Below are 12,756 nucleotides of genomic sequence, written 5' to 3'. Positions count from 1 at the left end.
CCACATCCGGTTGTGAGTTTCCTCTTCCCGGTGTGGTGGGCGGGCACCCCTGCGCTCTGATTGGCGGAGCGGGCCGTTCTCGCGAGACTTGCCGCTGGCGGCCCGGCTGAGGCGGCGGAGCGGGTGGGAGCCGTGTGCGTTGGAGCCGGCGGCGCGGCCCGCGCGGTAAGATGGCGGCGGGGGCGCCGGGGGGAGGAGCGTGGCCGGTGGGGAGCCCCCCCCACGTCCCTTAGCCAGGCCTTGGGGCAGCGCGGGCCCGGCCCAGCCTCCCCCAGCCCAGCCGGGCCCTGGGGCGGCGCTGCCCGTCGTGGCTGGTTGTGTTGAGGGCTACACGCAGCGGAAGCTCCTCTTACACCTGCTGCACGTGCATGGAGGAGGCTCCCACACGAGCCCGGGTGCACGGGGAGGGGCTGCAGGGCACCGGCCTTCTCCGGCGGGTTCATCCATCCGTCCGCCCGCCCGCCCGCCCGGCAGGAGCGTTTCGGGGTGCTGGTGCTCGCCCAGAGACCGAGGTTGCTCGGGTAAAGGCCATCTCCTCTATTAAACCAACGAGATCCTTGGTAAAATTGCCCTGTGCGAGCTTCCAGGGGGCGCCTGTGCCCAAAAGCTTGCAAAGAACAACTTTCCAAGTCTTGCTTTTTTTGTTTTTTTAATAATACATCACACCTAAATAGTTGGAAAAAATTGTTCAGTGCAAGCTTTCGGGCGCAAACACCCCTCTAAAAGCATAGAGATACACCAACAGACCCTCCCTCTGCTTGAAAAAGCACGTTTGTGCCCGGCAGCTCGCAAAGAACAGTTTTTCCGACTATTTAGTTGGTCTGATAAAAGAGATCGCAACTAAATCATTGGAAATAAATGTTCTTTGCAAGCGTTCGGGGGGTGCTCGTGCCTGAAAGCTTGCAAAGAATATATTTTCCGACTATTTAGATGCTCTGATAACAGAGATTGCAACTGGATAGTTGGAAAAAATGTCCTTTGCAAGCATTCGGGGGGGTGCTCGTGCCTGAAAGCTTGCAAAGAATATCTTTTCCATCTATTTAGATGGTCTGATAAAAGAGATTGCAACTGGATAGTTGGAAAAAATGTTCTTTGCAAGCATTCGGGGGGTGCTTGTGCCTGAAAGCTTGCAAAGAATATATTTTCCGACTATTTAGATGCTCTGATAACAGAGATTGCAACTGGATAGTTGGAAAAAATGTTCTTTGCAAGCTTTCGGGGGGGTGCTTGTGCCCAAAAGCTTGTAAAGAACAACTTTCCAACTGTTTAGCTATCTTTTATTAGACACTGCAATTAAATAGTTGGAAAAATTGTTTTGTGCATGCTTTTAGGTACAGACATCCTTCTTGAAGCATAGGGTGAGTTTGTTAGTGCCCTTATCCTTGAAGAAGGGTATTGGTGCCTGCAAGCTTCCAATATTCATTTTTTTCCAGCTATTTACTTGTCTAATCAAAGAGATCACAACTAAACGGTTGAAAAAAATTGTTCGTTGCAAGCTTTCAGGGGTGTTTGTGCCCCAAATTTTGGAAAGAATAATTTTCCAACTATTTAGTTGGTCTAATAAAAGAGATCATAAATAAGTAGTTGGGAAGATTGTTCTTTGCAAGTTTTCGGGGATGTCTGTACCCAAAATTTTGCAAAGAACAACTTTGCTGTCTATCTAGTTCTCTAATAAAAGATATGAATTTTCATTTCTACCTAGGAGAACTTTTATCATCTTTGCAATCGCCTGTGTCCGAAACTTGTGAATAAATAATTTTTTTTTGCAAATATCGAGTTGGTCTAATAAAACATATCGCCTTTGCCATGAGTTTTGCTTCCTCATATAAGGTAACATATTTACCCAAAGAGCCTTGTCATCACACGATTGTGGCTTTTATGTTTACTTGGAAGACCCCTTGGGAAGCAGGTAGTTTAAAAGTCAGCTTGAGTTCAGCACTCTGGCGCGTTAGTGACCGCGTCAAATAATCCGCTCGTGATCAAGAATAAGTGCGTTTCAGCCTCAGATCTGTAACTTTTTTTCTGAGCCATTGCTCTTTATTAGTAACAGGTGTTCTTGAAGGCATGTGAAAGTCTGTGCCTTGCACGTGTTTGTACCAAAATGCTTTTCCTTTCCTTACAGTGAGAGTTCAGAATGAGCTATGCAGAAAAACCTGATGAAATCACAAAAGATGAATGGATGGAAAAACTCAATAATTTGCACATCCAGAGAGCAGATATGAACCGCCTTATCATGAACTACCTTGTTACAGGTAATGGTGAACAGAGGGTATTACATTTAGGAGGGTGGACTCTTCTGGATCAGATCCTGTGCATCAAACATCATAAAAATGAATGAAGTTTTATTGAAATGTATTATTAATTGGGTGGCATTAATTGATATAGCAGACACCAGTATTTGCTGTGGTTTCTCTTAGCAATATATCAGTTTGCTAGTGTTCTTTTGAGCAAAAATAAAATGTGTTGGCTTTGGATATAATGTTGAGATCTCCCATCTCTTTTTAATTGTAATAATTTTATGTCTCTTATGGCCCTTCTGCTTTGGAATATGTCATTACCCCAAGTTGTATAGAGCTTAATATCACATTGTTTTTATAAAAACGGAAAATTTTGGTGTTCCCTACCAGTTTAATTTGAATTGTGCCTTTCATCACAAAGCAAAAGAGACTACTGGAAACCAACTTTAGCTAATTTGACTGAACATAATTGCAAGAGGACACTGATCTCCTAAACATTTTTATCCTTATAAGCTTCTGTATCAAATTTGCCATCCAGACACTGAACTTTAAATTGAGAGGGACAAAATCCCCTCAGAATTTGGCAGTTATGACATGCAGTCTCTTGGCAAACTGTACCAGGGTGGAGCCATTAACAGCCGGTCTACACCCATATTTATGTCCGTGTGCAACAAGAATCTGAGTGATAGGAAAACAATTAAATGTTCAGCCATGAATCACTTGTATGTGTGTGTAAGTCAGAGCTATATGGTTTTGATCAGGGTCTTTTTTTTTTTTCTTTCACTTCCCCACTGGTGAACAAGAAACTTGTGTAGTGTACAAACTAGAGTACACATTCTCTTGGTTTTTTAATATATGTTTACTAAAGATATTTAAATAAGTCAATGCCAACTTTTGCTAAGGTCTTTTCTGGCAAGGAATAAGCAAGCCTACCTATGACTGCCATTCTGTTTTCAGATATGGGGTTAGCAGAAGCTTTCTGAAGACATTTTGGTTTGGTTTGGTTTAATTCTACCCTTCAACTCCTTAGAAATGACATAGAATTTAGGATGTAAAATGTGAAATCTTTCAAAAAATACTATCTTAATTTCATTCTCTGTCTCAGATACCTAAAAGTTAATTTTTTTTTTAATTTCAATTTTTTTTTTTACAAAAATTCTTACTCGATTGAAAAGATTCCAAATAAAATTGGGGGCCTTTGTACATGTTTGAAAAAGTTGGTTTATTAGATTTTGGAGGTGAAATGTTTTTGTTACAGAGGGCTTTAAAGAGGCAGCAGAGAAGTTTCGAATGGAGTCTGGAATTGAGCCCAGTGTTGACCTAGAGACTCTGGATGAAAGGATAAAAATTCGAGAAATGATACTGAAAGGACAGATTCAAGAAGCCATTGCATTGATAAACAGTCTTCACCCAGAACTGCTGGATACAAACAGATACCTTTACTTTCATTTGCAGGTAAGACCCAGTGGTGAGCAAATGCTGAATTTGTTTTGTATCCGGAAAAGCCTGGAGGTGGCGAAGAAAAGTTGTAATTGCAAGAGCTTTCTAATACGCAGTGGGTTGCAGTTTTAAAAGTCTGTCTTCATACATTAACTGCAAGGGGAATTTTGTGGCATGGAGTGCAGTCACGTTCAACTTAACCATGTTTTACAAACTCTCCAATTGCCATTGGTTAATCATGTTTCCTGGCAGCACTGTACACGAAAGTTTTCTTTGAAAAGGTTTCAGAAGATTCCAAAACTCTTCTGAAAAATAGGGCTAGCTTTACTATTACTTGTCGAACGAGGAATGCAATTGGAATTTCAATGCTCGGAAATACCACTTTTAAAAGTGTTGGTATATAATGCAGTAGTCCCTATACATTAAACACTTACCCAACAAGTACATAGAAAAATCTTGCTTTCTCTTTCACGTACAGCAGCAGCATTTGATTGAATTGATTCGGCAACGTGAGACAGAAGCAGCCTTGGAATTTGCCCAGACTCAGTTGGCAGAACAAGGAGAGGAAAGCAGAGAATGCCTGACAGAAATGGAGCGCACCCTGGCACTGCTGGCTTTTGATAATCCTGAAGAATCACCATTTGGAGACTTGCTCAACATGATGCAAAGACAGAAGGTACAGTTGTCTCAGATGAGAAGCTCTTCCCATGCATGTTCTCTGTGAGAGCTGGGATTTCAGATTTTGTACAAAGTACTTTTAAATGTAAAAACTTATGCACAGAATAGAATTCTAGTGGCAAAACTTGTTATGATAGCAATATTTTTGAAATACGCATGAATTCAGGTCATGTGAAATACTCCATATTACATTATTGTTTTGCCCCTCTCTTAATAGCAGAGTTTTTGTTTTACCTCTTAATTTTTGTCCACTGTAAATTTCAAAGTGTTGGAAACCATGCCATTACACAGCTCCTTTATTCAAAAGTAGGAGTGAATTTCCCTTTAACCGGCTTTCTAGTCTCTTGCAAATGCAAACCAAAACCACTTTGCTGTTTTATAAAATCCCTTGAGCTTGTTGATTCTGATCAGCTCCTTGACTTGCTGCTGCTACCTCTAGAGTTTTTTGGGGTTTTTTATCTGGGACTTTTTTGTACAGTACTTGATTTGTGGGTTTTTTTGGGGGTGGGGTTGATTGGAACTCAAAAGCCACACAGAGTGAGATCATGAGAGCAGCACATCATGTATGTTGGGCATTCTCTGTCAATTAATCTAGAGAATTACTACTAAATTCAGTATTTCTTTTCCAGGTATGGAGTGAAGTTAACCAAGCTGTTCTAGACTATGAAAACCGTGAATCTACGCCCAAGTTGGCCAAATTACTGAAATTACTACTGTGGGCGCAGAATGAGCTGGACCAGAAGAAAGTCAAATATCCCAAAATGACAGACCTCAGCAAGGGGACAATTGAAGAACCCAAGTAAATGTGTGCAGATGGACACCAAGCAGTTTAAGTTCTGCACAGTATACTTTATATCAGTCTGTGACTGACATATTTTTACTACAGTACAGCACTCAATTCAGATTTTTTTTTCCAATGAACATCTTATTTAAAGGGAGAATCCCTTTTAAATGCTGCAAAACTGCATTGAAAGGCACTGTATCTCTTGGAAAGTCTGATTTAGGCTATGCACTATAATACATTTTTAAAAAAAACAACTAAACAGGAACAGAAACAACATTTTTAAGAGTACAGTACTCAAGGATTCTAGTTGGCTACTGATGCTTAGTTTAGTGGCCAACCAGTTATATTGGCAACAATTCAGTTAAGTTTAACTGTCTCCCATTTGAAATGTATATAGAGCAGTGAATATTTTCTACTTTAAGTTATAGGCAGACGTGTATTCCCCTTAAAACTAACTACTGGCCAATTTTCATCTATAAACATAACTTAAGGTCAATGTCTTGCCTAGGAAATAGTGTATAAACTTGTAAATCATAATTTAAGGACTTGTTTCTGACTCTGGTGCTTTATATGGTGAGAGTTATGTTTGCAATGGATCAGTGACCCACCTTTTTACAAAAAAAGTATTGCTGGAAATAAGTTTCTTTTTAATTTCAAGAAAGACCAGAATGGCCTCTTCAAAGCAGGCGTTGCATTATATTTAGTAACTGGGGTTTTTGATGAGGGATTTATTTCCCTGTATAAATGTCCACCTTAGACATTGTTACAATGTCAGCTGGTTACTACAGCCTTTTGTAAACAAAGGATGTGATGCAATCCCCAGAGATTGAGGTCCATTGTAGGCTTGATTGAGCGTCAGCTTTTGTACAGAATCTGCCTTTCTACTTGCAGATTGGCTCTTAACTATAAGGGATGTCGTTTGTAAGGCTAGTTATTCTTGCATCTTATGCCTTGGCTAAACAGAACAGTTGTTTGTAAAACCTTTTTCCATATCTGTTCCAAGAGATAGAATTCATCTTCCCCTGCAATATTGGTTGTTTTTTTCCCCTCTCCAGTTAGGAAAGTTATAACAATAATTCTTATCTTACATGTGAAGCCCTGATCGTTTTGGGTTGGTTTTTTTTTCATCTGGGTATAGAAGGTTTTGCCGTATGTGTGACTTTTACAGCATGGTGTACTGGTATATTCAGTAGTATTTAGCACTAATCTTGCCAAATCAAGAGCTAGATCCTGTAAAACAGTGTATTGAGTTGTTGCAAATGGTATTGAGTTATTGCAGAACTGCTGAACAAAGACCAGCTTGGAGGAAATAGCAGAACATCACAATACGCAATACAATATGAATTATGTCATACCAGTCACATAGCGTAGATGCTCTAGTCATGTATGGTAGCTATTACCCTGTAGAATTAAACTTAGTTTTCACTTACTTTACTGGAATACTTACGCATTTAACTGTATAAAGCTTTGCAGATACATATGATTTAGGGAAACAAGCTAACAAAATCTGTTACTCATTGCATTACTGTGAACACTGTTTACTTGTATAGCTATTTTCTGGGGAGACAGTTGTCTGTAAAGCAGTTAGAGAGATGCAGAACACCAGGGATAAGCTAGATGATGGGTGTAACAAGGAGACTATGGTTCTGTCCCATTTTTACTACTGATCGTTTTGCCACCGAGGCATTCACCATGCACAATTATTTTATAATCCCTACAAAACAGTAGTGAGCTATCAATGGCTCCCACCTGCTGTAATGGGTAGGCTTTACTTCACCCTGGTTGATTATTCTAACAGCTTACCTAAATGTCTATGATGTAAATTTGTTTTCAGTCAGTTGCTTTTTAAAGACCATGTATATTACTCTGTTTGCAATAATCTGTATGGTTAATATAACCTTGTTTAATAACAAACTGCAAAAATGAAACTGGAACTAGATTTAATTTCTTCATGTACAACTGACAGTTTTTCTCCCATCTGACCCTTGTGTGCTGAATCTCATCTAAAGCTTCTCCAGGATGAAATGGAAAGTGCATTTTTGTGGCATGACTAGCATTTTTCTCCATGAGAAATGCAGTACTGCAGTCCTGGCTGAGAAGTTCACTATACTTTTAAAATGCTCCATTAATTATTAGAGTATATTGGGCAGATACTGAGCATAGATTACTTGAATTTTCACTAGCTTGGTTTTTTTCCATTAAAAATAAACATGTTTTTCTAGGGGGTTTAATATAAAATTTTAGTATAGGATTATTTCACTTTGTTTTTATGAACATGCCACATTGATAAGCAGCTTTAATCTGTAAAGTTTTTGGTAACTGCAAGAAAATATTTGAAAGCTATGCATTTTACAGAAAGCATAAAGGTAGTCATAATGGTACTTCTAAGGATCTTTATATTAGTGTATATAAAATAGTTTGCATATACAAATATAATATATTATCTGTTTGAAATATTCTGGAATGGTAGGGGCTGTGAAACGTAACTTATGGAAATATTGTACACAGTAAACAGACCTCTGTCAATACACGAATGAATTTGTCATATGCATGAGAAATGTCTTATTTGGTGACTACTAATGAATGGGTTTTTGTTAACCCCATTATTGTTAGATAACCACTTTGACAAATAACATTAAATGCCACTTCGATCAGTTTGCTCTTAGTGTAAAATATATACAGGTATATTTTTGTTCCACTTTACATATCATTAAGAAGGTACAAATAACTTTTGTATGAATGGCGTGGCAGCATCTATGCTTTGTTCTGAACTCAGTGGCGGCAAACATGTAGTAATGAAATGTCAGGAGCTACTCACTCACCCCTCTCCTACCCTCTTCCTTGCCAAAAACAAAGGCTTTTTTGCATTAATGCTGTGAACATAAAGTAATTGCATCATTGTGGAATATCCTACCTTGTCCTTTGTAAAAAAGAAAGAAAGAGAAAAAAACTTTGGCAAGTATATTCTGATTAGGAGATAAACTTTACACCTCTCAGAGTGATAAAGCTGCCTAGTTATTTCTACCTCTTGGTAGTTACTATATTTCTGTTTTGCCAGTCCAATTGGAAAGGTACATTTGTACTTGCGTCTGTTGTACATTAGAGCCATCCATGAAGGGCAGGAAGTGATGGATTTCTATATATGTGAAATACTAAGAGAAGAGCTTTTCTTCCAAAGTACTCTTTACAGAGCTGTCTAACCTCTTGCATTACCAGGGAAGAACTGGTAGTTGTTGCCTGGAAACCACTATGAAGGAGAACGTAAGGATGGAATTTTTGTCTTGAACTCTTGGAGAAGCAGACATAACTCATTAGTAGGAAGCTATCTGAAAAGCAAACTGAGGTGGAATCTCGTCTCGAGTAATGTCTCACTCTCACAATTTTAACTTCAACAGCCCAAGCACATGAAGTGTGTGCGTGCGTGTGTGTGTGTGTGTGTGTGTGTGTGTGTGTGGCTGCATATGAAATTTTTTTTTTTTTTAACCAAACATGAAGATAGCACTGACATTTGTTCTTCAGTTGTACTGTCCCAAATGCTTCTTTTTGTTCAAGCTTTTTTTTTTGTAAAATCTCTCTGGTTTGTATAGTTGAGTGCAAGTTAAACTATGTTTTTAAAATTGTGTTTTGCCTCAGCTTATTTCAAAATACCTTCTAGCATGAAGACATTAAGTTGGAGAGCAGTCTGTGTCACAGATTTTCTTGATGGCCCCAGCCTGCAGGCAGCCTTTTTAGGAATGCCCTTACTCGTTGCCAGGACCTAGTCTTAACTTGGTCCTGTTGTTCCTCAACTGGCTTCCAGGCTAGAACACCCTTGCTTGTTATGGCTGCAAAGCAACTCCACGTGGGTTCAAAATCCTTTCTGGGAGTTCTACATCTTAAAGAAGTGATGCAGCCAGTAAGTATTTGCAGCAATACAGCCCAGCCTTTTCAAAACAAGCCAGCAGCTATTAACATGTAGAGTCCTTAGGCTGGTATGAAGCAGCCACATTTAACCAGAGCAGTCCCTTTACGTACAGAGCCAGGAGAGTGTTGGGGTGTTTTCTCCCCAGTGGTAGTATCATCATGACAATAAATCATCTGTCATCAGAGGAAGCCACTTAAAACATTTGTTGCCCCTATCCATATACATGGATTTAGTTTGGTACTTGAGTACACATTTGTACTAACCCAATCATGTTCAGGAGCTAGTGATACAAAGCCAGTGTGTAAATTGTCATAAATGGGTCAAAAAAGTTCCCACGCTTGTTACATCCAAATATTTCTATCTGGACAAGTACTTCCTAGTGGGTTTTTTTTTAATGTGAAAGTGATGATTTGTAAGGGTTGCTTTACCTGGAATATTACTGTTCTAGAGCAAATAAAAACTTACATTAATATTCAGTTTTCCTTGCCTGCCCTATCTTTCTCTACTGTATATAGCAGCAAAAAAGGAGATTAAGTACAATAAACTTTGTGTCAAATGGAGCATATTCTTCTCTAGCCTAAGTGTTTCAGTACTGGGGATGAGTGATGGAAGGAGAGAATTTTTTAGCTGGAAATAGACAGTTTTACCAAAACTGTAGAGAGAGCTTAAGGCCTGGTTCACAACTGAGCCTTGTAAGTGAAAGTATCACTTGTTTATGGTGCGAAGCTGGAACTTGAGAGACAAAGCCCGGTTTTCTAAACATGTACAGGCTAGCCTCAGGTCCAACTTCTCCACATTGGCCTACCCCAGTCCCATACTTCTTACCTATATTCTGAAAAAAACCCACTCCTGAAAGGAAGGTGGAATACTCAATTGTAATCAGTAGTTTAGTTAGGGGACTGATACAACAAACTTACAACTTTCAATCATTGCGGAATTGGACCAAGCAGGAACTAATACTATGAGGTAAGTTGTCTTATATCAAAACCAATCTTAATAATCCCACCCTCCATTTATTTGTAATGCACTCGGGACTCTGCACAGGGGCATAAGATAACCTTTTCCTTGGACTTCCACACCAGCATCTATAGACAGTGTCTTAGTTAACTATATTTTCCTTTGATTGTTGTACCTGGCTTATCCTCCTAGCTAGGTCTTTCCCATTTTGCAAGTGAAAGCTGTTCATGTCAGCAATGGGTTAACATTTTCCAGTGGAAGACTAACTATGCTTGAAGCATGTCTTTAAAAAAAATGGATGGAAAGTATACAAAAGACTTAACAATTTTCATGTGGGATTAATTACAGGCTAGAAGAAGCTGAATAAAGTAATAGCTTCCATTCTAGCGTATGTGTAGGGTGGATGAGGTGCTTGGGTCTAGCATAAATGCCTAGATCGGTTTTGCTGTATTACCCTTCCAATTTCTGCCCTGTCTACCTTCATATGTGCTGTTTGTACTTTGTTTCTCCTGTAAATATTGATCTATCCCTTGAAAAATCTTCTTCTTACAAAATTATGATTGCTTTTTGCAACCTGCCCTAGCTCTGTCTGAGTTTTTACACCTCACTTTTGAACTTTGGTTATTTGCATGTAATTTGTAGCATCTTCCGGTCTTCGCTTACTCTCTTCCCTCCTAGAATTCATCTCAAACCCACGTTATGTTTTTCAAAAGTATCAATCTGATTTCCTAACCTTTGCCATCACTGATAAAACTCTTGATATTACCTTGTCTTATGTGACACAGCTCCCTCTTCTGGGAAAAACCGAGTCCCTCCATCAGCATCTTTGAACAGTATCTAAATATCATTATAAGGATTCTGCCCAGTGGTTAATAGTTCATTCGTTCCCTACTGCTACCAATCCCATAACTGTCACGTAATGCTCCCAAAACCATTGTAAAAAATAAAATTGTTACCATACGCTCTTCATCATTACCACACCAGTTACTGTAATGCAAAGTATTATGTCAACATCCTTTCAAGAGAGTTGTCTGGTACATCCCTTGCCTCAATATTGCTACCCGAAGGAATTAAAACTAGCAAAACCAACCCTTTTGTAGCATATTCCACTCTAGATGTTGTCTCTGAGCATTAACCGTAGCACCTTCCTTAGGTGCTCAAACTCTAAACCTCATCTCTGTGATATTTTTAACCCAAGCAGCTAGTCAGAGTTCAGGGGTTTTTACATTTTAAATGAAGGAATCGGGTACTTGAGGCAACCCTGTGTGGTTACATGGGACGTGTAGCTCTGGTTTCATAGACAAATTAAGCCAGAGAGACTTTGCTTGCTTGTAGCATCCTGCTTCTTTTACGGTGGACCCACCCCAACAACTTTTGCTTTTCCCAAGACTCAGGTGCCAGGCTTGTTCAAGTCATCCATAAGCTTCCCCTGCAGTTTCTTATCCACACATGTAGCCCTGCCTAAAATGCTGTTCAGTAAGATCCTCTGTCTTGATGGTTCAGCTTCCTAAAGGGACTCTCATATCCTTTTGCTTTGGGTGGAGACATGGCCCTGTGTTTGGCCTTCAGAGACTTGGTATTTCACCCCCTTGCTTCCACACAAGAGTCTAATGGCAGACTGGAAGCCTAGAACCCGTCTTAATACTCCAGTCCTCCAGCCTTTCAATAAGACTGCATGATCTGAACTTAACAAGCTAGCCTCACTGAAATAAAAGTGGGTAAAAATCCATTCATTCACTCACTCATGCGTGCATGCATGCATGTTCTATTCTTTTTATTTTGGGTGCTAAGTTGTATTTAAACTAACCGCAGTGAATTCCCCTAGTCTGAGAGCTGCTGTCTGTTGTGGAGGAGTTCACCTGCACCTTTGTTTACCTTCCCCCTTGGAAACTTGAGGAACCATTTGCTTCAACTTCCAAGATGAAATGCATGCAGGCGCATTTCCAAATGGACATGCTAATGTCAACCCATAAACAGGAATCTCAGTAACCGAGAGCACCGAAGGTAGGCACTGCCCTGAGATGGGTGGAAATGGGGTTGTCGTAATCGAAGAATGGCTACAAATAGTTTCATCGATTCATAGACATTAGGGCTGGAAGGGACCTTGAAGACCATCAAGTCCAGCCCCTGCCCCAGGCGCAGGAAGTATATCCGAGTCAGCCTGGATCACTAGCCTGTTCTCAGGTGTGCAGTTGTAATTCCTTCTACGGGTTGTGGCTCTTGCTGTTGTGGGGAGGAACTGCTCTGAGTTTGGCAGCCCCAGATCCCTTTGAAAAAAATCAGCAGCCTTAAGGCTTAAGTCACAAGATCTTTGGGGCTGTATTTTGGACTGGCAGCACTAGGGAACAGAGGCTGAGTATGGAAGGCAGCTTTAGACTCCCTCTTCCTTGGCGTTGTGGGCAATCCTTTGATTCAAGAAGGATCTCTACCATGGCTCATTGATGGGTTTTGAGGTGACTTAAGGGTCTAATCCTTGAGCTGCAGCCACAGCCGCAGAAATCGCAGGTCTTTCTGCAGTGGGGGTAAGCCATGACCTAGGATTTCTCTCCTTTTCCTTCCTCCACTTTCTCTTCTCTGCTTCGTGGGTGAGATGCTTGCTTGGTTGAGGTAGCAGCACCATTAGAGTTGGTTGGCAGCCAGGTCCTCCCAAGTCTTGACACAGGCATGCATTTTCTTGAGATCTGACTTCAATATGTCCTTGCAGCATTTCTTCTGATCACCGCCAGATCTCAGGCCCTTATGGTGCTGGATTTAGG

At 40.2% G+C, this 12,756-nt stretch overlaps 1 protein-coding gene across 1 annotated transcript; it reads left to right on the top strand.

Moving 5' to 3' along the window:
* The first annotated feature begins 56 nt into the window (after positions 1-56).
* On the top strand, positions 57-7,793 carry GID8 (GID complex subunit 8 homolog). The gene is made up of 5 exons (XM_006258865.4): positions 57-165; positions 2,123-2,252; positions 3,496-3,692; positions 4,156-4,353; positions 4,985-7,793. Exons 2-5 carry the CDS (start codon positions 2,135-2,137, stop codon positions 5,156-5,158), a joined length of 687 nt encoding a protein of 228 aa, XP_006258927.1. The 5' UTR covers positions 57-165; positions 2,123-2,134; the 3' UTR covers positions 5,159-7,793.
* The last annotated feature ends 4,963 nt before the right edge of the window (positions 7,794-12,756 follow it).

This window comes from Alligator mississippiensis, chromosome 9, assembly GCF_030867095.1.
Source record: "Alligator mississippiensis isolate rAllMis1 chromosome 9, rAllMis1, whole genome shotgun sequence".
Taxonomy (NCBI): Eukaryota; Metazoa; Chordata; order Crocodylia; family Alligatoridae; genus Alligator; species Alligator mississippiensis.
The sequence above is the reverse complement of the archived record's forward strand: the minus strand, read 5'-3'. Positions and strand labels throughout refer to the sequence as shown.

Bases quoted from the DNA above. Each gene is read 5' to 3' on its own strand.
- GID8 (XM_006258865.4), top strand. From the start codon at position 2,135: ATGAGCTATGCAGAAAAACCTGATGAAATCACAAAAGATGAATGGATG. The intron at 3,693-4,155 runs GTAAGACCCAGT...TTTCACGTACAG, and splicing joins ACCTTTACTTTCATTTGCAG to CAGCAGCATTTGATTGAATT. The intron at 4,354-4,984 runs GTACAGTTGTCT...TTTCTTTTCCAG, and splicing joins ACATGATGCAAAGACAGAAG to GTATGGAGTGAAGTTAACCA.